This window comes from Ascaphus truei, chromosome 6, assembly GCF_040206685.1.
Source record: "Ascaphus truei isolate aAscTru1 chromosome 6, aAscTru1.hap1, whole genome shotgun sequence".
In the NCBI taxonomy this organism is placed as follows: domain Eukaryota; kingdom Metazoa; phylum Chordata; class Amphibia; order Anura; family Ascaphidae; genus Ascaphus; species Ascaphus truei.
Genome location: NC_134488.1, coordinates 46136529 through 46161103, shown reverse-complemented (window position 1 = coordinate 46161103; position 24575 = coordinate 46136529). Strand labels below are relative to the sequence as shown.

The 24575-nt window shown below is 45.7% G+C and overlaps 1 protein-coding gene across 1 annotated transcript in view; it reads left to right on the top strand.

The window, feature by feature from the left end:
• The window catches only part of TECTA (tectorin alpha), an 84145-nt gene that overhangs the window by 6276 nt on the left and 53294 nt on the right, over positions 1-24575 (top strand). Inside the window, exon 3 of the mRNA XM_075606596.1 lies at positions 10287-10600. Within this exon, the coding sequence (XP_075462711.1) occupies positions 10287-10600 (314 nt within the window). The remainder of the gene's footprint in view (positions 1-10286; positions 10601-24575) is intronic.

Below are 24575 nucleotides of genomic sequence, written 5' to 3'. Positions count from 1 at the left end.
GCTGCGACTGCAATGTAACATTATATTACTCAGTGTAACACATTATTGTTACAGCTTTCAGCTCAGCAATAGACAGTCTGCTGCGGGGGAACACTGCAACAGATCTGTTTGTGATACTTTGTTAACAAAGGGCAGAGCTCAAAAATGTGTGTGTGTGAGCCTGTTTCAAAAGAGGAAGTGGTTGCTATAGTAACCAGTAGATGCTCAGTACATTATTAAAACTCATTAAAAAATGGCGTTACAAGTTGGAAATAAAATATAAAAAAACAATAAAGGCGTTATGCAGTAAGCGTTCATAAGCCACTTATCGACCACTTATCACCCAAACTGCCTACTCCGATTCAGTAAGCGTCGATAAGTGGGCGATAAATGCCTGAATCATCAAAAAAACTTCTGAACAAAATCAAATCGCCGACTGAGCGGCTATAAGCCACTTATTGATGCTTTTATGAATGTTCGATTCATAGTAGCCACGAGTAGGTTGACGCCTATCGCGGCCCTAGAATGGCGATTTTCTCCCCAAATCCAAACGCCAGGAAAAGTTGGCAAGTTGGTGGGGAGAAGCGTCGATAAGGCGGCGAGACGGGACTTACAAAAATGTTGGCCTCTTTCCTGCCTGGGATTGATGCCGGGGGTCTCCGGAGCTGATACCCATTAATACCAGCACCGGAGACCCCCGGCATGAATCCCATGCAGGAAAAATGCATAAAAACAATACACACACAACAGCCCCTAAACCCACCTCCTAGGCCACAATAAACATTGCAATATTTAATAAACATCAATACACCACCCACCCCCCGTGCCCCCCATTATGTAAAACCATGATTTATTTTTTAACATACAGGATTCATACCCCAGACCGGCGGGGGTCTCCGGTGGGCCCGAAGGGTGTCTGCAGGCCCCACAGTGCACCAGAGGGGGGGTGCCCACAGGTGTCTGGGGGTCTCCGGGTGGTTCCAGCTAGGTGCCGTGGCCTCCAGTTGGTCCCCGAGGATCACCGTGGGCCACAATGGGGTCCATGAGTGGGCCCGCGGGTGTCTGGGGGTCCCACTGAGGTCTGGGGGCCCTCGGGTGGTCCCTGCAGGTCCGCGGGGGGCCCCTGTTCTTCCCCGCAGGTGTCCCCCGTGTGTCCACAGGTGGTACCCGTGAGCGTCCGGGGGTCCTCAGGTGGTCTCCATAGGTCCCTGCAGACCTAAGATACCAACCCTGTATGTATTAATTGGATTAGCTGGCTAGTGATTTTATTTAGTGAATTTTTTTTTTTTTGGAGTTTTGTAATGTTTTATTATTGTGTGTTTGGAGTATTAATGTATTTTTATTAGGGTGCCCATTGAGTGCTATCGTGGCTTATCATGCCCATATTATTATATGGGTATGATGTACCACTATACTACTCAATGGGTACAGGGTGGGTATAGTGGGTCCGGGGTGGGTGCTTAGGCCTCCCGGGTGGGTTGCGGGGCAGGGTGGGTTAACCCCTTAATGACTATAGCGGTTATTAACCGCTAAGGTGATTAAGGGGTTAGGGGGCCATAAGATTGTATTTATTATGTATGTATGCTTTCTGGCAACAGAGGACAGGGAACTGCAGGATCGTGATGAGGACATCCATCATATTACTGTGGTAAGTAGAACTGTATTTATTTACTTTATGCTGGTTAATGTTGTGTTTAATAATGGGCAAATAATCTATTATCCATATCTGGATAATAGTTATTTTGCCCATTACTGTACTGTATGTGTTTGGTGGGGGGGGGGGATTTATTGAAATGTAGGCCATGTTTTATTTGTTCACATACAGGGTTGGTACCTTAGTTCTGCGGGGACCTATGGAGACCACCTGAGTACCCACGGGGGACACCTGCAGGGAGGGACCATGCATATTTCCATGCATAGGAGATACCGGCAACCCATAACGGGGCCTGGTATCTCGGGAAGCAGGGGGTCCCCGGACCTCAAACCAACGCGGTTCGGCTCCGGACACCCCCTGCACATCTACACTAGGAATAAAATGTATATTACAAAACATAATTTGTGGGCGAGATTTTCGCTGGCAGAGGCGGCTCTCTCTGAGCAGCTCTCTCTGCCGCAGAAATGAATCGCCGGTTTAGGCCTTTTCAGAGTGTCGATCCTATCGCTGGCAGCAACTTGCTCGTTTTGGGAATTTTGCTATGACAGGTAGTCGAGGCTTTCTGAATACCGTGATAGCAACACTCCAAAAAACGGCGGTTTAAATGCCCTGGCGAAATTTTTTTTGAACCTTTACTGCATAGGCCCCTAAGTATTATCTAATAATACATGACGGATTCATTAAAAAAAACACAGGATTTTGAATGTTTTGATCCTTTTTAAGTTTTACTACATTTTATACTTCTACTTACTATATTTTATAGTGTGTTACAATAACCGTGAAATATATACCAGAAGGAACAGTGTTGTGGTGTGCTATGGTTTGGTATGGTACGGTATGGTTTGTTTTGGTATGGTTTGGTACAGTCCGGTATGGTTTGGTACGGTATGGTTTGTTATTGTTTGGTGCGGTATGGTTTGGTACGGTATGGTTTGGTATGGTAGGGTATGGTACGGTAGGGTATGGTTTGGTATGGTATGGTATTGTATGGCTTACGCCCCTGGTATATATCTTGCTTTCTAAGCTGCCAGCTTGACACATGATTAGATTATTTTGTTGGTTGCCGCCGTGTGCGTGGTGGTAATATTTGATGGTCTCAAAATAGCAGTGTCCAGAAGTGTTATTGTTCATATTAATTCTTTACATTATAGTAACAGTCGTGTCAAATATGTCATCCAGTAACTGACTGAAGTCACTGCATTGGTTTTTCCGTGGGGACGCCCTTCTGGTGAGTTTGGGACACCGGGTGGTGACAAAACCTCGGCTGAGACTCACGAGCTGTTAATGTTGCAGGGTCGTCTGGAGAACATGGAGTAGGAGCATATCTGCAGCGTTAGTATAAGGCAGGGGTACTCATCTTCAGTCCTCAAGCCCCCCTCCCTCAACAGGTCAGGTTTTAAAGATATCCCAGCTTCAGCATAGGTGGCTCACTGATTGAGCAACCTGTGCTGAAGCAGGGACTGATTGAGCTACCTATGCTGAAGCAGGGATATCCTTAAAACCTGACCTGTTGGCGGCCCTTGAGGACGAGCTGCTGGCATCCCTGAGATGTCAAGGTAACCCCCAATGAAGTCTCTACCGGCGACCATGGCTCCCGTGACTGGCCCGGCCTGCATTCTATCCAAAGGGCAATAGGATGGGAATCTGCTGGAAAATAAAACGCAGCTTCAGATTCTGAGCTCTCCACACAGAGACCGAACTTCTCTGCCATCAATGGGCCCTTTGTCCAGAGCTCCCCATCTGTGCAACGTGTAAAGGAGACACCGAGAAGACTTGTGCAGCCATTAAGGGCTGAGCTTTTCCAGCTCACAGACCCAGCGTCCCTTCCCTGGCCCCCTTCCAGCTCAGGTTGCAGGTGGCTGGGACAGGGTCCCCTGTGCCCTCATCATGTTTCTTAGCCCGGCACTGTAAGGTCTCCCCACATTTTTGATTTCACGTTAACCTCCCCGGTCTGTGTGGGAAGATGAAGTTTTCTTTTAAGACACAGTGGAAATCGCAGCGACCGCCTGCAATCCAAGAACGTTAGAGAGCTCCGCGGCGTGTAACCCAACGAAGGGCAGAGGGAGGGTCATCTCAATAGCAATGCATTTCATCCAGCATTCCTCAGCCAGTGGGTGGCAGAGAGGTTATACGGAGCAATAGAAGACATGAGATGTTTACATGGCTCACGAGATGTGTAAATATCTGCATCACTGAATAACAGTTTGCATATAGTAGGCTGTTAGTTGCAGGATAAAAGAGTGACTCGTTAATTGGCATTAAAGAAGGGGGAGAAAGGAATACAGACAGGTGTGTGTTCACCTGAAATGTCATTGTGTTTGTCACGTTCCATGAAAATCTGGACATTGATTGAGGGGACGGCTGAGTTTCCAGGAGAGACGGATTCTGAGGAGCAGAGTACTGTATATACATACAAAGTTTCTCAGTGGATTGGAGCGTTGGGAAACTCTTTTCCTTGTGTTAGGAGGCTATGTTGGGGCTGTCCCGGTCCCATTGGGTCTGGAACCTTTTTGAATGTTCACGTACAGTATAGTACAACTTGAAAGGGTTGTTGACTTTGTCTCAGGTCCTATATCAAGGTTAAAACTAGGATAATTCTGGGGGCAAACCATGCACCAAATGTACCAAAGAAAAGAATCCTATTGTTTTCCAGGGTATTTTTTTTTCTTTGATACATCTGGTGCAAGTTCTTTGTGCAATAATTGCACCACTTTTGCATTGATGCATTTGATTTTATTTAATAAGGTATTTCACCTGCAAAACCAGTACAGAAAAAAACTGCACCAACTTTATCACAGAAATAACCCCTTTGCTTTCAATGTCATTCCTTTTCTGTGAGAAGTACGGTGCGGTCTTTGCGTGGTTTTGCTGCGGTTTGTCATACACATCTCTGCAGTGAAGAGGCAGGTAGAAACGCGACAAAAGGCATGGACGAAGAAAGCATATCATAAGAGATTTGACATGATTGGAAGAGCTGAGCAGTTTGTGAGCACTGTGGGCACACAGTGAGAGAGCACAGGCTGGTAGTACTGTGGGCACACAGTCAGAGGGTGCAGGCTGGTAGTACTGTGGGCACACAGTGAGAGGGCACAGGCTGGTAGTACTGTGGGCACACAGAGGGCACAGGCTGGTAGTACTGTGGGCACACAGTGAGAGAGCACAGGCTGGTAGTACTGTGGGCACACAGTCAGAGGGTGCAGGCTGGTAGTACTGTGGGCACACAGTGAGAGGGCACAGGCTGGTAGTACTGTGGGCACACAGTCAGAGGGCACATGCTGGTAGTACTGTGGGCACACAGAGGGCACAGGCTGGTAGTACTGTGGGCACACAGTCAGAGGGTGCAGGCTGGTAGTACTGTGGGCACAGTGAGAGGGCGCAGGCTGGTAGTACTGTGGGCACACAGTGAGATGGCACAGGCTGGTAGTACTGTGGGCACAAAGCGAGAGGGCACATTCTGGTAGTACTGTGGGCACACAGCGAGAGGGCACATTCTGGTAGTACTGTGGGCACAGTGAGAGGGCACATGCTGGTAGTACTGTGGGCACATAGTGAAAGGGCACAGGCTGGTAGTACTGTGGGCACACAGTGAAAGGGCACAGGCTGGTAGTACTGTGGGCACAGTGAGAGGGCACAGTCTGGTAGTACTGTGGCCACAGTAAAAGGGCACAGGCTGGTAGTTTTGTGGGTACACAGTGAGCAGGCACAGGCTGGTAGTACTGTGGACACAGTGAAAGGGCATAGGCTGGTAGCACTGTGGGCACAGTGAGAGGGCACAGGCTGGTAGTACTGTGGGCACAGTGAGAGGGCACAGGCTGGTAGTAATGTGGGTACTCTGCATACTTCCAGAATTGTCAGTAGTGAAACGTTTTGTAAAATATGGGGCGGATGTTGTCTTATTTAGCAGCTAATGGCCTCTTGATGTGGCTGATTGTGTCTGCACGTCATTGTGAGAACAGGGCAGCAGCCTGTACGTGACCACTGCATCCCAATAAAGACTTTGTCTGTCTGAGACGCTGGGGTAATCCAAGGAGACTGCAGAGGTGACCTCACACTCAGACAGAGAGCTGCTGTTATTGGGGAACATTCCTACATTTAAGGTGATTCTCAAGGGAGACACCAAACAACCAAGCCCCATCATCCCATGACAGGGCCTCTGACAGCACGGATCACATACAACTCGTCTTAAACACAAAGCATACTCTCTGCCTGAGTTAGTAACCATGTCTTTGCATATCTCTCTTTCTGTCATTTTACTTGCCCAGTGTTTTTTGGGGATGTTTTGCTTTTTCAGCACTGCTTGTACAAACATTGCATGACTTTTCTGTTATTCTAATGCAGAGGAGGCCAACTCCAGTCCTCAAGGGCCTCCAACAGGTCAGGGTTTCAGGACATCCCAGCTTCACCACAGGTGGCTCGAAGACTGAGCCACTGATTGAGCCACCTGTGCTGAAGCAGGGTGTCATGTTTGGCCCACCTGTGAGCACGTGACTTGCATACGGGACAAGGGTTAATACACTTCTATAGCTGGCCCAATTTTCACCTTCGCAAAGGTCCCTCAAATGAACAGTATCTCCCCTCAATCCGTCCCAATATACCATCTGTCACGGACAGCACACAAGTGAGCACGTGACTTAGATATGCAACCAGGGTAAATACACACGGCTACTCTAGCCAACTCACCTATCTCCTCCGCAAGGTACTTTCAATGAGTTAATATTAACCCCTTCGTCAATTGCAATCATATTTATCCGCTGCCATCACCCAAGAAATTATGCAAAATATGTAAATTAATATATATCTGCCATCACCGATGCGAATATAGAGCCTCTCGTTTCTAACAAAATGGCTCTGTCGACCCTTGGGCCTAGCGTCCCCTTGGGTATATCCAGCTAAACAACTTCCATGGATCTTTTTAAAGTGAAGTTTTCCGTGGAAGTCGTCTATACCCATCCGTGGGTGAAGATTCGGAAAGTAAAGTAAAAGTAAAGCCATGACCTCCGTCCGGTCCCTGTTTATTATAAAAAAAACTATGCACTTACACAAAAATCTGTTGTCGTAAAATGTGTCAGAAAATGTAAATACTCTCTACAGTGTGCAGCAGGTCATTCAGAATCCAAAAGCATTACTTATTAAAGAATTGTTTAATATATATAAAAATACAGTGCTTCAGATTACCGAAAAAGATCATTACAAGAACTTACAATTATAGTAAGTGCAGAACAGTTAACAGGATAAAACAGAAAACAGAAATCCCTATGCAATACTTTACCATATGCTATAGGTTTTCCCCAGGGAGGTCACTGGCGTAGAAATATGAGAATGAATGTGTTTGATCCAAAACACACCTTTGTTGAATTCTGATTTTCATAATACCTTGCTAAGACTTTTGAACTATTTTCTGCCCATTGAAACAACATTTAGCCCACCCCGTCGTAAAACAGCTACTAGTTTTACGACTTAGAAAAAACCTTCTTCTAAAAAGGTGTTTAAAATCTTGACTCAATATATAAACGCTCATAATTTCATTTCCAAAATACTTTGACAGACGGGAGTCATATCAATAGATTCCGGTGATTATGACAGATGTAACATGACCGTCTTGCTCCTAAATTTGAGTGACAAATGGATGTCTGTTCTTGGCCCCTCTTACCCATGCAGTGTGTGGTACAGTTTGATTTGTCTTTTTGCAACAATTACAGATATCTGAACATTATACTCTAGCGGTTTAGAGGTTATCCTTGGATATCCTAATTCTTTTTTAGAAAGTCCTCCAACTGAGCACTGACCTGCGGGTCACCTCTTTCTGGGAGGTACAAGGGATATCTCGGGGATGTTGATGATCAGCACGGACACAGGGAAAGTCTTGACCTGTTATAAACCCAATATATTGTATTTTTAAAATCAAACTGTGGCTACATTAACCCCTGAAGCACCACATTGATTTTAAAGACTTAATATTTCATGATGTTATTATACCCCCGGGATATCCTGAAAACCTGAGCTATTGGTGACCCTTGAGGGCTGGAGTTGACCAGCCCAATTATAGAGATACACACTTGTGGCCCCCGTAAGTGGGAGATTCAGGATGAGACCAGCATTTGTAGTTGCCCATACAAAAGTATGTCTGACAGCAATTGTGTTTCCACTCATTGTGTGCTCCAGCTTTCTTTGGTTTGTGGCTCTAAGGCCAGGTTCCCCGTGGGCGCTGTGACGCACGCACAGCGTGCGTGCCACACACGCTCTGTAGGGCAGGCCGCAGTGGCCGTGTGTGTGGGCGCGCAAAGTGCTGTGACGCGTACGCTGGCAGGTAAGATAAGAATTTTGTCTTCCCGTGCCGCGACGCAATGACGTGGTCGGCGTGCACCAATGGAAGGGCAGATCTGCCCCGTCATCCCGCCTCCTCGCACTCCCTTAGAGCTCCCCTACAGACCGCCAATCGCGGCTTTAAACGGTCACCAGGCGCGCATACTGCAGGTATGACTGGGGCTGTAGCTTTAGGGGTCACACACTCCTGGAAAGAATCTTGACCAATGTTCAAGTTCCTCAATGACTTCAACTTTTAGTCCAAGGTTTGCAAATTTTTTATGAACGACATCAATATTCTTCACATGTTAATGATGATGTGTTCTGGTGTTTATATTACATGGGGGGGGAGGCATGTGTGAAGCTTCTGTACACACTCTGAGCTCCGGGAGTCCGTTTAGTGCAGTGGTTTTCAACCTGGTAAGAATTATGGAACCCGTTCAAATTGGAACCGCTGCGTACGCACCCTGTGTGTCTAAAAATAACTGCAATGTGCTGTACTCTCTACATCAAAGTTACATAGTATAGGAGGTTTAAAAAACACACACATCCATCAAGTTCAACCTATGCTAAATGTAGATGACAGATAATTTATCTTATATCCGTACTTACAGTATATTTATCCAGAGGAAGGCAAACACATATCATCCAATGATGGCCCATAACGGGATAACACATTCCTTTCTGACTGTCCATCATGTATAGAACCAATATTTTAAAATATATAGGTCCATATTTAGTAAGCTGCGCTTCTCCATAAGACATTTTTCAGGACGGCTTCATACATATCACCCTTTACTGCCAATTCAAATGATAGGGCCCCGCAATGTCTCTGAGCACGGAACGTGCTTCATGGAGTAACATTTCTTAGTAAATATATGCAGCCCGATGTTTATTTATTTATTTAAAAAATATTTTACCAGGAAGTAATACATTGAGAGTTACCTCTCGATTTCAAGTATGTCCTGGGCACAGAGAAAAACAAATAATACATGGTTACAAGTACAGTTACATAAATGAACAAGGTATACATTATATACAAGACATTGCATGCACAGTTAAAGAAAATATATATTATGAGCGTATGAAACAGTTACAGACCAGGTTAAAATGTGAGACAGCCTTAGATTTGAAAGAACTTAAACTGGTGGTGGATGTGAGGGTCTCTGGTAGGTTGTTCCAGTTTTGGGGTGCACGGAAGGAGAAGGAGGAACGTCCGGATACTTTGTTGAGCCTTGGGACCATGAACAGTCTTTTGGAGTCAGATCTCAGCTGATAAGTGCTGCAGGTGGTAGGGGTGAGGAGCTTGTTCAGGTAGCTGGGTAGCTTGCCCAGAAAGTATTTGAGGGTGAGACAGGAAAGGTGAACTTTGCGCCTAGACTCTAGATGTGTGTTGAAAATTAATTTGTGAGTAGGTAGAGAGGGGAGAGGGTGGACAGCTTTGACCTTGTTTTGGGATTTAATTAGGGACAGGATTAATTGGAGGTTCTGCCCTCAAAGAAATCAATGTACATTATACAGGTCTATTTTTCTATTGTAGTAAAAGGAGCGCAAATATTTCATTATCACAGTGTCAAATATTTCAGCACATTTTACCCTAGTAATAGGTTCTGGAGAAGGAGGGAAAGGGAAGCGGTATGATGTATCATGGATAGAAAAGGGCAACCCGAACGATAGAGGAAATTTTTGTTTCAAATTTTTTTATTAGGCATTGATACAATACACATTATTACAGAAATATCTTGGCCTAATACAGGGTTTTTCTTTTTGTCGTTAACAGAGAAAGTCTCAGCGCTCCCCCGACCCTTCTCCTTAGGTCGACAGGGCTAGCGTGAGGGTGGAAACAGAAAGAGAGAGGGGGAAAGAGAGGGGGAAAAAGAGGGGGGGGGGGGGGATTGGTTCCGTCCTCAGTTTCTGGTGTTGGGTTTCTTTCATGTCTCATCTATTGCTTCTTTGGGGTAGGCAAGGTTTAATCTGCTGTTTGGGTCAGCCATGGTTCCCATATTTTATAGAAGGATACCGTTGTCCTTTTCAGAAAGGCTGTTAGCTTCTCCATTACCATTACCTCTTGTATTCTTTTCTTTACTGTTTGCTTAGGGGGGGGAGACACCTTCTTCCATAAGGCGGCCACCGCACATCTAGCCGCCGTGAGAATGAAGGAGATTAATTTTCCTATTGGTCGGTCAAACGATAGAGGAATTTAAGGCAGCAGAGTATTGCGTTGCTTTCACTCAGAGTAGAATACTTGGTGACTGGCTTTGGAACTTCTGGTCTCCACCGAGCACGGGTTGAAAACCACTGGTCTAACCCATGTTGGGCTTTTTAACACGGTTGTAATTTCTTCCTCTAGGTATCAGGAGCTGGTCACCAAGTACGGGAAGCTGGAGCCGCTGGCAGAGGTTGACCTGCGGCCTCGGAACCAGGCGAACGTTGACATCCACTTTGAGGAGAAGGTGGAGAAGATAAGTATCCGACTGGACCAGACCGTGGCGGAATTCAAGAAGCAGCTAAAGACTTTGGTGCAGCTGTCCACCAACAACATGCGACTCTATTATCTGGACCATGAGGCCCCCTTTGGCCCAGAAGAAATGAAATTCAGTGCGCGGCGCTTACATTCATACAATGTCCACGACGGGGGCACATTTTACGTGGAACCCAAAATCTAACGGCCTGCCTCGGCCTCACTGACAGATATATATATATATAGACGTTAAGCAGGTTTATTTGTTTTTATTATGATTGTTTTTATACAAATTACTACGATGCATTGTAGTCCCGTCTCACAGTAGAAGGGTTGACCAAGAGGGTTCTACATCAGAGCGGGCTTAGTGAGGGGTGTACATCAGAGCGGGCTTAGTGAGGGGTGTACATCAGAGCGGGCTTAGTGAGGGGTCTACATCAGAGCGGACTTAGTGAGGGATCTACATCAGAGCGGGCTTAGTGAGGGGTCTACATCAGAGCGGACTTAGTGAGGGGTCTACATCAGAGCGGACTTAGTGAGGGATCTACATCAGAGCGGGCTTAGTGAGGGGTCTACATCAGAGCGGGCTTAATGAGGGGTCCACATCTGAGCGGGCTTAGTGAGGGGTCTACATCAGAGCGGGCTTAGTGAGGGGTCTACATCAGAGCGGGCTTAGTGAGGGGAGCCGTTCCTGCAGCACTTTGAGTCCGTGCGATATATTGATTTCACTTAAACCACTCTGATAAACACGTGAAAATCTTATTTATGGTCACTTTTTATTTAAATAAAGTACGAACAGTCTAAGTCTTATGTGTTATATCAGCGGTGGCCAACTCCAGTCCTCAAGAGCCACCAACAGTTCAGGTTTGCAGGATATCCCTGCTTCAGCACAGGTGGCTCAATCAGTGGCTCCGTCGAAGACTGTACAACTTGTGCTGAAGCAAAGATATCCTGACAACCTGACTTGTTGGTGGCTCATGAGGACTGGAGTTGGCTAAAAAATAAATAAGCAAACAACGTGAATAGTAGGCACATGTCACAAACACACAAACAGAGCAAAGCCCAAGTGCGCGGGACATAAAACTATATATAAATAGTTCACCCAACACCAGGATCGATGAAGAAAATGCAGCGCTGTATGATGGTGATCAAAAAAGAATTGTATTGGGACAATCAAAATAACCAATGTTTAAGGTCCCGCTGCGGGACCTTCCTCAGGGTAATGTGTGAATTGTCTTCATCAATCCTGGTGTTGGGTGAAATATATATTAGAGAGAGATATCAGCGCAGCAGTGCTCACCTACAGTATTTAAATAACAAATGAAGATAGTGAATAATTAATAATTTATTGATATTTGAATAATAGTGTACAAAATCCAATGTAGGGAAGAAAAAAATAGGATTTTTAAAATAATATCTAACATATAAATTAACACATATAGCATAAAATGGGGGGGGGGGGAGGGTAAAAAATATGTATAATGTAGTTCATTAAAGTAAATGTCCCAAGAAAAAAAAACTATATATATACATATATGGAAAAATAAAATAATACTTTAGTCTCTAGGAATGTAAGAAATTATCTAAGCAAGGTATGCTAAGGAGTCGTAGGTGGAATCAACCTATTTGGGTGAAGATCTAAGATACAAAGAGAAAAAGAAGCGTATGCTCCATTGTGTAAATCTATTTAATGAAGGTTAAAAGTAATGGATTTCAGGGGTTAAAAACACTCACAAACAAATCATGACATAATGGCCTTGGTGATAAGTATCAGTTGTGTTACCACACTGGAGTTTCCACTGCAGGAAGTTGAAGAAAACGACACCACGTGTAGTGTAAGTACTCCTGTTAGTCACTGTATTGCTCGGCTGTACCGGTGCCCGGGAAAGGTAATGCCAAAATGGGTGGATGGAGAAGCAGCCAAAGTCTTGAGGGTAAGTCGTTCCAATGCTCAGTACGCTCCCTGTGCTTCTCAGTCGGACAGTCCTACTGTGGAATTTTGTTGAGCTTACCAGGAGCTCATTGCACCAGAGGTACCCCCACAGTGCCATTGAAGGATGTGTTCTTCTGATGGTCGGCGTGGAAGGCTGAGAAGCACAGGGAGCGTTCTGGGCATTGGAACGACTTACCCTCGAAACTTTTGCTATTCCTCGATCCATCCATTTTTGCATGACCTTTTCCGGGCACCGGTACAGCCGAGCGATACAGTGACTAACAGGAGTACTTACACTACATGTGGTGTCGTTTTTTTCAACTTCCTGCAGTGGAAACACCAGTGTAGTAACACAACTGATACTTATCACCAAGGCCATTATGTCATGATTTGTTTGTGTGTGTTTTTAATCCATGAAATCCATTACTTTTATTAAATAGATTCACACTATGGAGCATACGCTTCTTTTTCACTTTGTAGTAGACGAGGTTGAAATAAGACATATGTCCATCAAGTTCAACTTTATTTGCATTCTGGAGATACCAGTGGCTGAAAATGTGCCTCCCAAGGAAGTTCAAATGGTCCCTGCCATTCACACATTAAAACAACAGAGGTCACAATGATAACTGAAATAATAAGTAGATGGGAAAAATGAAAAGTAAGAAATAAGTGACATAGTTACATAGTACATGAGGTGTAAAAAAGGCGTATGTCCATCAAGTTCAACCTATGCTAAATTTAGACAACAGATACGTATCCTATATTTGTATTTACAGTGCTTTGATCCATAGGAAGGCAAACACAAAACCCCAGTAACACACTATCCAATGATATCTCATAAGAGGAAAATATATTCCTTCCTACTCCAAATATTGGCAATCAGATTACTCCCTGGATCAAAACCCTTTGAACGTTTGCTTATTTGGTATATCCCTGTATGCCTTTCCTTTCTAAAAAAAATGTCCAACTTTTTTTTTGAACATATCTATTGTATCTGCCATCACAGTCTCCATGTGTAATGAATCCCACACTGTAACTGCCCTTACTGTAAAGAACCCTTTCCTTTGTCAGGCCTTGCTCAAACTGCAGGAGTTGGGTCGCTGCGTTTGGTGGCGGGTGGGGGGTTGTAACGAACACGTCACAGAGCTGGTTCTCCTTTATTGGCTGAACCAGCTCACGTGACGCAACTGCAGCTCCAAATTTCCATTTGGGTTCGCTGCGGCAAAATGTCGCAGCGTCAACGCTGTAGTTTGCCGCCACAGGCAGTTTCTAGTGTGACAACTGTCATCCACTAGACTGAAAGAGTGAAAATCGTGCACGCGCATGTCACAGCGCGGCCTGTCTGTGTGAGGCCACACTGGTGAAATCTCCTTTCCTTCAACCTCCCTCCAAAGGGATAACCCTGTGTCCTTTGTACTGCCCTTGGGATGAATAGTTATTTTGAAAGCTCCTTGTATTGTCCCTGAATATATTTGTATATAGTTATCATATCCCCTCTTTGATGTCTTTTTTCTAATGTTAACAAATATAATTTAGCTAGACTCCCCTCATAAATCAGATTATCCATCCCCTTTATTAATTTGGTGGCTCTTCTCTGCACTTTCAATAGTTTCATAATGTCTTATCTTTGGAGCGGTGCCCAAAATTGTACTCCATTTTCAAGGTATTGTCTTACTAATGCTTTGTAAAGGGGCATCACCATGTTTACTTCCCTTTCATCTATTGCCCGTTTAATGCAAGATAAGATCTTGTTTGCCTTTGCAGCTACTGCATGACTTTGGGCACTATTGGTAAGCCTGCTGTCTCAGTCACCCCTATATCCTTCTCCAGCAAGTATTCATCTCATTTTGCCCCATTTAATTTGTAAGTCGTCTGTTTATTTCTTGTTTCCCAAATACATAACCTTTCATTTATCTGTATTAAAACTCATCTGCCATTTACTTGCCCAAGTTTCCAGTCTGTCCAAGTCCTTCTGGAGAGAAATTACATCCTGCTCTGATTCTACTACAATTTTGTGTCATCAGCAAAGATGGAGACTTTGCTCTCGATGCCAAACTTAAGGTCTCTAATAAATAAGTTAAAAAGCAGGGGTCCCAGTACCGATCCCTGAGGTACGCCACTCACGACCGTAGCCAAACCTGAAAAAGTTCCTTCAACCAGTTTTCATTCCAGGTGCATATATTATTACTGAGTCCAACTTTCTTTATTTTGTACACCAACCTCTTGTGTGAATCCGTATCAAAAGCCTTTGCAAAATCTAAGTAGACCACATCAACTGCATTACCCTGGTCTAAATTCCTACTTACCTCCTCAAAGAAACTAATAAGGTTAGTTTGGCAAGATCTATCCTTCATAAATCCATGCTGACTATTACTAATAATTTTGTTTTCCATTAGGTATTCCTGAATATTATCCCGTATTAAACCTTCAAGTAGTTTCCCTACTATTGAAGTCAGGCTTACAGGTCTGTAATTTCCCGGTTGTGATCTAGCTCCCTTTTTAAATATAGGCACCACATCTGCTTTACGCCAATCTTGTGCTACTGAGCCTGTGGAAATGGAGTCCTTGAATATTACATTATAAACAGGGTATATATACACACGTGTTTCCCTTTTTTCCCCCACCTTAGTTTTAACTACATTTTGAGTTTGTAATGGTGCTGTGCCACTCTTTTTCACCTTCTCTGTCTCCGGCCCCTCTCTGTCTCCGGCCCCTCTCTGTCTCCGGCCCCTCTCTGTCTCCGGCCCCTCTCTGTCTCCGGCCGTCTCTGTCTCCGGACCCTCTCTGTCTCCGGCCCTCTGTGTCTCCGGCCCCTCTCTGTCTCCGGCCCCTCTCTGTCTCCGGCCCCTCTCTGTCTCCGGCCCCTCTCTGTCTCCGGCTCCTCTATGTCTCCGGCTCCTCTATGTCTCCGGTCCCTCTCTGTCTCCGGCCCCTCTCTGTCTCCGGCCCTCTCTGTCTCCGGCTCCTCTCTGTCTCCGGCTCCTCTATGTCTCCGGCTCCTCTCTGTCTCCGGCCCTCTCTGTCTCCGGCCCCTCTCTGTCTCCGGCCCCTCTCTGTCTCCGGACCCTCTCTGTCTCCGGACCCTCTCTGTCTCCGGACCCTCTCTGTCTCCGGACCCTCTCTGTCTCCGGACCCTCTCTGTCTCCGGCCCTCTCTGTCTCCGGCCCCTCTCTGTCTCCGGCCCCCTCTGTCTCCGGCCCCTCTCTGTCTCCGGCCCCTCTCTGTCTCCGGCCCCTCTCTGTCTCCGGCCCTCTCTGTCTCCGGCCCCTCTCTGTCTCCGGCTCCTCTATGTCTCCGGCCCCTCTCTGTCTCCGGCCCCTCTCTGTCTTCGGCCCCTCTCTGTCTCCGGACCCTCTCTGTCTACGGACCCTCTCTGTCTCCGGACCCTCTCTGTCTCCGGCTCCTCTCTGTCTCCGGCCCCTCTCTGTCTCCGGCCCTCTCTGTCTCCGGCCCCTCTCTGTCTCCGGCCCCTCTCTGTCTTCGGCTCCTCTCTGTCTCCGGCCCCTCTCCGTCTCCGGCTTCTCTCTGTCTCCGGCCTCCCCTTATTTCCATCCTCTCCCTCTCTCCTTCTCTCCTTTGCTCCTCCTCTCCCGGTCTCTCCCTCTTCTACACTCCCCCTCTTCTACACTCCCCCTCTCTCCCTCCCACCTCTCCCCCTCTATCCTTCTCTCCTTTGCTCCCCCTTTCCCCCTCCTCCCCTCTCTCCCTCCCCCCTCTCTCCCTCTCTCCTTTACTCCCCCTTTCTCCCTCCTCCCCTCTCTCCCTCTCTCTCCCCCCTCTATCCCTCTCTCCTTCTCCCCCTCTCCCTCTCTCTCTCTCTCTCTCTCTCTGTGTTTGACAGTGTTTGGAGGATTCTGTTTCCTTCCTGGATAAACTAATATGAAACAGCAACAATGCTGATTGTGAAGTGCTCTCCCCAGAGGCATTGCTCAAACTCACATTTCACTCCGAGGGGTCACGGAAACAAGGACCCTTTAACTGGGAGAGGTTTGGGGAGAGCTGGGGAAGAACAACAAGCAGAAGGGAACATAACACGTTCACTTCAACAACACTAGAACACCCTGGCCTTAGAACAGAGCAAAACGGTGCCTTTATGGCGATCACCAGGGCAGATAGGAGGATATAGGATGTATTAAAAGGAGCAAATTGCTGCAAAACACAGGGCAAAAATTAGCATCTGTCAATAGGCGCCAGCGACGCGTGCATGAAACATTACTTTGCTTTTTACATTTGGTTCAGATCTCTCAGCTGCTGGGGTAACCACCACCTAAGCGTGGTGAAGCAGAGGGTAACCGTAATGTAAGCGTGGTGACGCAGAGGGTAACCGTAATGTAAGCACGGTGACGCAGAGGATAACCGTAATGTAAGCGTGGTGAAGCAGAGGGTAACCGTAATGTAAGCGTGGTGACGCAGAGGATAACCGTAATGTAAGCGTGGTGACGCAGATGGTAACCGTAATGTAAGCGTGGTGACGCAGAGGGTAACCGTAATGTAAGCGTGGTGACGCAGAGGATAACCGTAATGTAAGCGTGGTGACGCAGAGGGTAACCGTAATGTAAGCGTGGTGAAGCAGAGGGTAACCGTAATGTCAGCGTGGTGACGCAGAGGGTAACCGTAATGTAAGCGTGGTGAAGCAGAGGGTAACCGTAATGTAAGCGTGGTGACGCAGAGGGTAACTGTAATGTAAGCGTGGTGACGCAGAGGGTAACTGTAATGTAAGCGTGGTGACGCAGAGGGTAACCGTAATGTAAGCGTGGTGAAGCAGAGGGTAACCGTAATGTAAGCGTGGTGACCCAGAGGATAACCGTAATGTAAGCGTGGTGACTCAGAGGGTAACCGTAATGTAAGCGTGGTGACGCAGAGGGTAACCGTAATGTAAGCACGGTGACGCAGAGGGTAACCGTAATGTAAGCACGGTGACGCAGAGGGTAACCGTAATGTAAGCACGGTGACGCAGAGGGTAACCGTAATGTAAGCATGGTGAAGCAGAGGATAACCGTAATGTAAGCGTGGTGACCCAGAGGATAACCGTAATGTAAGCGTGGTGACGCAGAGGGTAACCACCACCTTAGCGTGGTGAAGCAGAGGGTAACCGTAATGTAAGCGGGGTGACGCAGAGGGTAACCGTAATGTAAGCGTGGTGACGCAGAGGGTAACCACTACATAAGCGTGGTGAAGCAGAGGGTAACTGTAATGTAAGCGTGGTGACGGAGAGGGTAATGTAAGCGTGGTGACGCAGAGGATAACCGTAATGTTAGCACGGTGACGCAGAGGGTAACCGTAATGTAAGCGTGGTGACGCAGAGGGTAACCGTAATGTAAGCGTGGTGACGCAGAGGGTAACCGTAATGTAAGCGTGGTGACGCAGAGGGTAACCGTAATGTAAGCACGGTGACGCAGAGGGTAACCGTAATGTAAGCATGGTGAAGCAGAGGATAACCGTAATGTAAGCGTGGTGACGCAGAGGATAACCGTAATGTAAGCGTGGTGACGCAGAGGGTAACCACCACCTAAGTGTGGTGAAGCAGAGGGTAACCGTAATGTAAGCGGGGTGACGCAGAGGATAACCGTAATGTAAGCGTGGTGACGCAGAGGGTAACCACTACCTAAGCGTGGTGAAGCAGAGGGTAACCGTAATGTAAGCGTGGTGACGGAGAGGGTAATGTAAGCGTGGTGACGCAGAGGATAACCGTAATGTTAGCACGGTGACGCAGAGGATAACCGTAATGTAAGCGTGGTGACGGAGAGGGTAATGTAAGCGTGGTGACGCAGAGGATAACCGTAATGTTAGCACGGTGACGCAGAGGGTAACCGTAATGTAAGCGTGGTGACGCAGAGGATAACCGTAATGTAAGCGTGGTGACGCAGAGGGTAACCGTAATGTAAGCGTGGTGACGGAAAGAGGGTTACAGTAATGTAAGCGTGGTGACGCAGAGGGTAGCCACCACCTAAGCGTGGTGAAGCAGAGGGTAACCGTAATGTAAGCGTGGTGACGCAGAGGGTAACCGTAATGTAAGCGTGGTGACGCAGAGGGTAACCGTAATGTAAGCGTGGTGACGCAGAGGGTAACCGTAATGTAAGCGTGGTGACGCAGAGTGTAACCGTAATGTAAGCGTGGTGACCCAGAGGATAACCGTAATGTAAGCGTGGTGACGCAGAGGGTAACCGTAATGTAAGCGTGGTGACGCAGAGGGTAACCGTAATGTAAGCGTGGTGACGCAGAGGGTAACCGTAATGTAAGCGTGGTGACGCAGAGGGTAACCGTAATGTAAGCGTGGTGACGCAGAGGGTAACCGTAATGTAAGCGTGGTGACGCAGAGGGTAACCGTAATGTAAGCGTGGTGACGCAGAGGGTAACCGTAATGTTAGCGTGGTGACAGAGGGTAACCGTAATGTAAGCGTGGTGACGCAGAGGGTAACCGTAATGTAAGCGTGGTGACGCAGAGGGTAACCGTAATGTTAGCGTGGTGACAGAGGGTAACCGTAATGTAACCATGGTGACACAGAGGGTAACCGTAATGTAAGCGTGGTGACGCAGAGGGTAACCGTAATCTAAGCATGGTGACGCAGAGAGGAACCCGTCCCCATCTCTGCTCAGACATCGTGAATACGGAGGTCACTGGCCTCCGAGTAGCTGAACATACATACTGTACATGTAACATACATGCATGTGAAACACTTCCATAGTCTGTGATTTGTGTCTGTAAGTGCATGTTTTAGACGAGACCAGCTTCTATATATGTAGCAGATATACAAAAAGCGAACACAAGTACCAGAGGCATATACAGACATACAGAAATACATACATGCATACATATACTTACATACAGACATACATACATACAGACGTGTATACAGTATATAGAGATGTTCTCTAGCAACTCATTCCACTTCCGTTACACAGAATTTGACAACGTTTCCACAGGATTCAATGGCAGTGTTAACACCGTATAATAGCCCACCAGAGAGCAGTGAAGCCCGTTACAGCATCTGTATGTGCATACTGCAGATCCATAAATAGATAGATAGTATTATAAAGATCAAATTAGTGATATGCGCTCCAAAATTTAGTTCCAGTCTTGAAAAGACAATTTGATAATATATGTCCTTTGAAAGATACAGAGAATAGACTACTGGGGCTAGTGAGGTATACAAACAATACCTATAGCATTTGGTGGCTACACAATCAATAGCAGGATGTCTCTATCCCTGAAGGCTAAAGGCTAAGCACAATGAACTCAGACCTAAAGCCTCGTTGGGAAATTCTTAGACTCACATAGATTATAATGATGTACTCACATATTGTTGCCCCAGTCCAATGTATCCTGTAGGCGGGCAACCAGGAGAATAAGCAGAGATCCAAAGGAAAAAACTCTCCAACGCCCAGCCGAAATAGAGTGGGTCCCAAGCAAGAATAATAAAATAAAAATCTTTATTAATCCATATTAAAAAAACGGAGGTAAGTGCCCCCCTACGCGTTTCGTACCCACTGGTACTTTATCAAGGTACCTCCGTTTTTTTAATATGGACTAATAAAGATTTTTATTTTATTATTCTTGCTTGGGACCCACTCTATTTCAGCTGTGCGTTGGGGAGTTTTTTTCTTTAGTATTATAAAGATGGCTGTTGGAGTTTTTTTTTTAACAACATTTAGAATAGCAAATGCTTAGAAGAGCTGCAGGAATGTGCGCAGGTAACGCAGAACAGATCAGCACAGGTGCGGCATGTCGGAGATTCTCTGTCGCATAAGTCAGCCCACACTCACCTATTCAATGAATACCAAACCGTTCTGCATAGAGGCAAAATCTACACCATACTGTGTACTATAAAGGCATAAATACTCCAGACCTCACAAACCTTTTCTAGTTTCTAAAACGTCACAGGGGCCTATGCAGAGAGCAGCGCTATTTCAAAACTCACCATTTTTTGGAGAAAATCGCGCAGAAAACAGCAGAAAATGGCGAGTTACGAAAAACGCGGCAATTTTTTTTTTCTATTTCTAAAACTCGCCTCGCGGCTGGCGAGAACCTCCATTCGCCAGTTTTAAAAATATCCTAATGCAGAGAGGCGCGAACGGCATCTAGCGGCTGTTCGCGCCAATAAAATGGCGCGATTGTCTCCTTTTTGCCTCGCCAGGAAAAGTTGGCAAGAAGCTGCCGCTCGCGGCCATAGGAAAGGAAAAAAAAAAGGCGCGTATTTTTTTTAACACATTTCTGCAGCGCGCATCTCGCCAATTTAAACTCGCCACACGCATTCATGTTAAACATAGCAGAATTCGCACATTTCTGCATATGGAGAATAAAACTCTCCAAAAAAGCTACTTTTTATTAAACTCGCCAATTTTAAAATTCGCTGCTCTCTGCATAGGCCCCACAGTGTTCAAACTGCGGGTATTTAAACCCTTAGCTGTTTAAATATATGTCCCCCAAACGGGTTATGGATTTCAAATGCGTGTCTAAGCCAGAGGAGAAATCCATGTTGTATCTAGAAAAGAAAGGAATCCCATCACAAGCAGTTGGAGTTTTTCCTTCAATACATCTGGTGGAATTCTTTTTTTCTTTTCTTCCGGTTTTGCAGCCGAGAGACGTTAGTAAGTAAATCCCACGTATTGTGCTTATTTGTATTTCCGATCCTTAAGGTGATGCAATAAGCATTTTCATCCTGTGTTTCTTAGCGTCCATGTGTCAAGGTCAAGATAACCTTTGCTCTAGTTTTATCCCAAAGGACTCAGCCTGCGACCCGGGGGTTATCAATAAAAGGACTTGTGGAGGTGTTCAACACCACATGCATGGCTTTGTATATCTGGCCTCATCAATTTTCTTCTCCCTGTTTAGTTTCAAATACTTCTCTAGTTCCACGGTGGCAGAAACCTCCCTACCAATCTGGGTCAAACGGAGAGCTTGATGGGTTATGTCAGACACTTACCGTAAATATTATGCTCACCAAAATGAAGTTAATACAGAGATCCCTATATACACATACATTGTGTTGGGTACTGTACCTGTAACTCAATTTGATATGAAAATAGCTCAAATCAGGGTTTGTTTTTACAAGAATGAATGTCTACATTTGCACACATACAGTAGGTGCCTACATACGCACAATGATAATGTTTACGCGCGGCTGTTACAGACATTTTGCTCGTGTGAACTACAGAAAAACCTGGACATCACTCCCATTCAATATCACATATTGTTGGCCATACTCAAGGTAGATAGACGAAGCAAATGATATGGATTCATGTTGTATGATGCACTGATAAAGCATCAAGTACAGAGGTTATCGAATGCCCTGAATTTGTAAAGAAAATCTTGGGTCCCAAGTCAAGCTCATCTGACATTAACTAAATACGTAACATCTATTAGTTTTCCTCAGTTTAACGATTATCCACAAGCTAATGACATGCAAAAACAACGGGCGTTCGCCAAACTAGCATCATTACGTTACCTGTATTAATGGGGATTATCGTTGCGCTGAAACGCAATAACCAATACACTACGTATGCGCATTGGGAAACAATATAACGTGCGTTCCAATTAACGCATGTGTTACTTTCATGTTACGCATGCGCATAACCTAACTTAACGCCCATGAGCGCGTTGCAAATTCAAATAAATACACATTACATACTGAATTATTCAACCAGATCTGCTAGAGAGTTGAACGGTTGACATGGCTGAGCAGGCATCTCTATGTCTGCTCCTGGTACACCGGTGCTCCTGCTTCTGATGCGGCTCGGATCAGAAGTTTCAAGCTCACTGAGGAGGAACTTGAGATCCTGATAAATGGAGTGGTGGACAACCACTCAAAATTGTTAGGTGCTTTGTGTTCATGCATTACCACAACTGCAAAGCAGAGGGTTTGGAGACGGATTATGACCCAAGTCAATGCCCTGGGGTACTTAGTCCGCTCTGTGGATGTGTTAAAGAAAAGATGGGCTGGTCACAAGGGCAAGCTGGCTGACCATGCAGCTCATGCCAGGGAGACCAGGAGGGGGACCACCACTTCTTCTCACAGCTATTCAGCAGCGCTTGAGTGAGATGATTGTCACCTGGGACTTCCTGGAAGGGTCAATACAGAAGATCTGGAGAGGGTCGACCTGGTAAGTGAAAACACAGTTCATATATTATACACTATATATTAATCTCATATATAAATATCGCTTTATACTCAACCTTGAAGACCAGAGCAAAGATTACAGTCATATTTGCAGAGAACTCCACACATACAGGTGTTGAGTAGTTTACTAAATAACATATGTGACATGCGTAGGTGTCTGATCTCATAAGATTAGAAAGCACTGTAGACCATGCCTTGCCCATTGCAGTAAGGGAACAATCAGTATAAAGTTATCCTTTGCCTATTTTAGGACCATCTAACTGCTCACTAATCACAATAACACTAGTTTACTCAACAGTTAGAGTCTCAGTATCTCAAAGAGTTAATGTGAAACCTGATTAATCATCTTATTAAAGGTATCTAAACACCCACTGTACCCAGCACTTATCTCCTGAGATTCACCATCACCAACCTGCTTCTAGTCTTACGGCTCACTGAAGAATCTTGTTGCTCTTCCTTCTGCTAACGATCACACCAAATGCTTCACCTATTTACCTGTGTCGCCCAAATCATCTTCCTGTCTAAATACATTCCAGAATTCTGATGTTTGCCATTGCAAATATGATAGAAATAGTCACTTAAAAATGACTTCATGGAAATTTGTACCCAACACATCTTAATTCGCCTACAAAGAATTTAGCGCCAAGGAGGACTACTTTTTTGCTAACTACATACGTGTTATTTTTATTTTTTTGAAGAACCTATAACTCTTCTAGGCTGCCGTCCCTTTATTAGAGATTTAAAACTCTCACTGGTGGCCTTGGACACAATTGTGAATCCCAGTTTGGTAATTCAATGTTTGTTTATTTTTTAGTACGTGCAAAACTTGGTGTATGTATTGTGTTTCCTTTTTGGATGTGAGTAACGACAGATTTTAGTAGGACCTTAATATAATCTAAGATCTGACTCCAAAAGACTGTTCATGGTCCCACAGTTCAACAAAGTATCCGGCGGCTCCTCCTCTTACCATGCACCCCACAACTGGAACAGTCTGCCGGAGACTCACAGCCACCACCAGTTCTTTCCTAACTAAGGCTGTCTCACATTTTAATCTGGTCTGTAACTGTTACATACGTCTATAACATATATTATCTCTTACTGTGCATGCAATGTCTTGTATGTATGTATGTCTTTATTTATATAGCGCCATTAATGTACATAGCGCGTCACAGCAGTAATACACGTGACAATCATATAAATAACAAATAACACATAAAGGGGAGATGTGCTTCAGAAATAAAAGTAACATTTAGGAAAAGGAGTCCCTGCCCCGAAGAGCTTACAATCTAATTAGTAGGTAGGAAGAACATTCAGAGACAATAGGAGGGTGTTCTGGTAAGTGCGTCTGCAGGGGGCCAAGGTTTATGTATGAGGTGTTAATTATCAGCCATGGAGCTGCTCAAATGATTCCTTATGCAGGTGTGTTTTAAGGTGGGTCTTAAAAGGTGGATAGAGAGGGTGCTAGTTGGATATCGAGGGGAAGGGTATTCCAGAGGTGTGGGGCAGTCAGTGAGAAAGGTTTAAGGTGGGAGAGGGCTTTAGATACAAAGGGGGTAGAGAGAAAACATCCTTGAACAGATCGCAAGAGTCTGGATTGTGCCTAGCAGCATGGCGTAAACTACAGAGAGAGACTACAGCCGTGATCGGTGGTCTGTAGGGGAGTGGAGGGGTCGGGGCCATGACGGGGACACGGCCATGACGGGCCATATCTGCACTGCCATTGGCTGCACGTCGCCCATGTGACCGCGTCGCGGCACAACAAAATTATTGTCTTTCCTGCCAGCGTACGCGTCACAGCGCTTTGCGCGCCCACACACACACACACAGCCACTGGGGCCTGCCCCATACAGGGCTGTGCTATGGTGTGTGGCACGCACCCCGTGACCACCGGACTCAGCCTTAGGAGGAGCAGAAGGGTGTAAAGCTTTAAAAGTGAGGAGGAGAATTGAGTGTGAGATACGGGATTTGATTGGAAGCCAGGAGAGGGATTTCAGGAGGGGAGACAACAGACAGATTTCGGAAATAGTCGAGTATATAATGTATAACCCCGCTGACTTAATGTAACTATGTATTTGTAACCATGTATCTGACATCATGACATCTGACTCTATGCCCAGGACATACTTG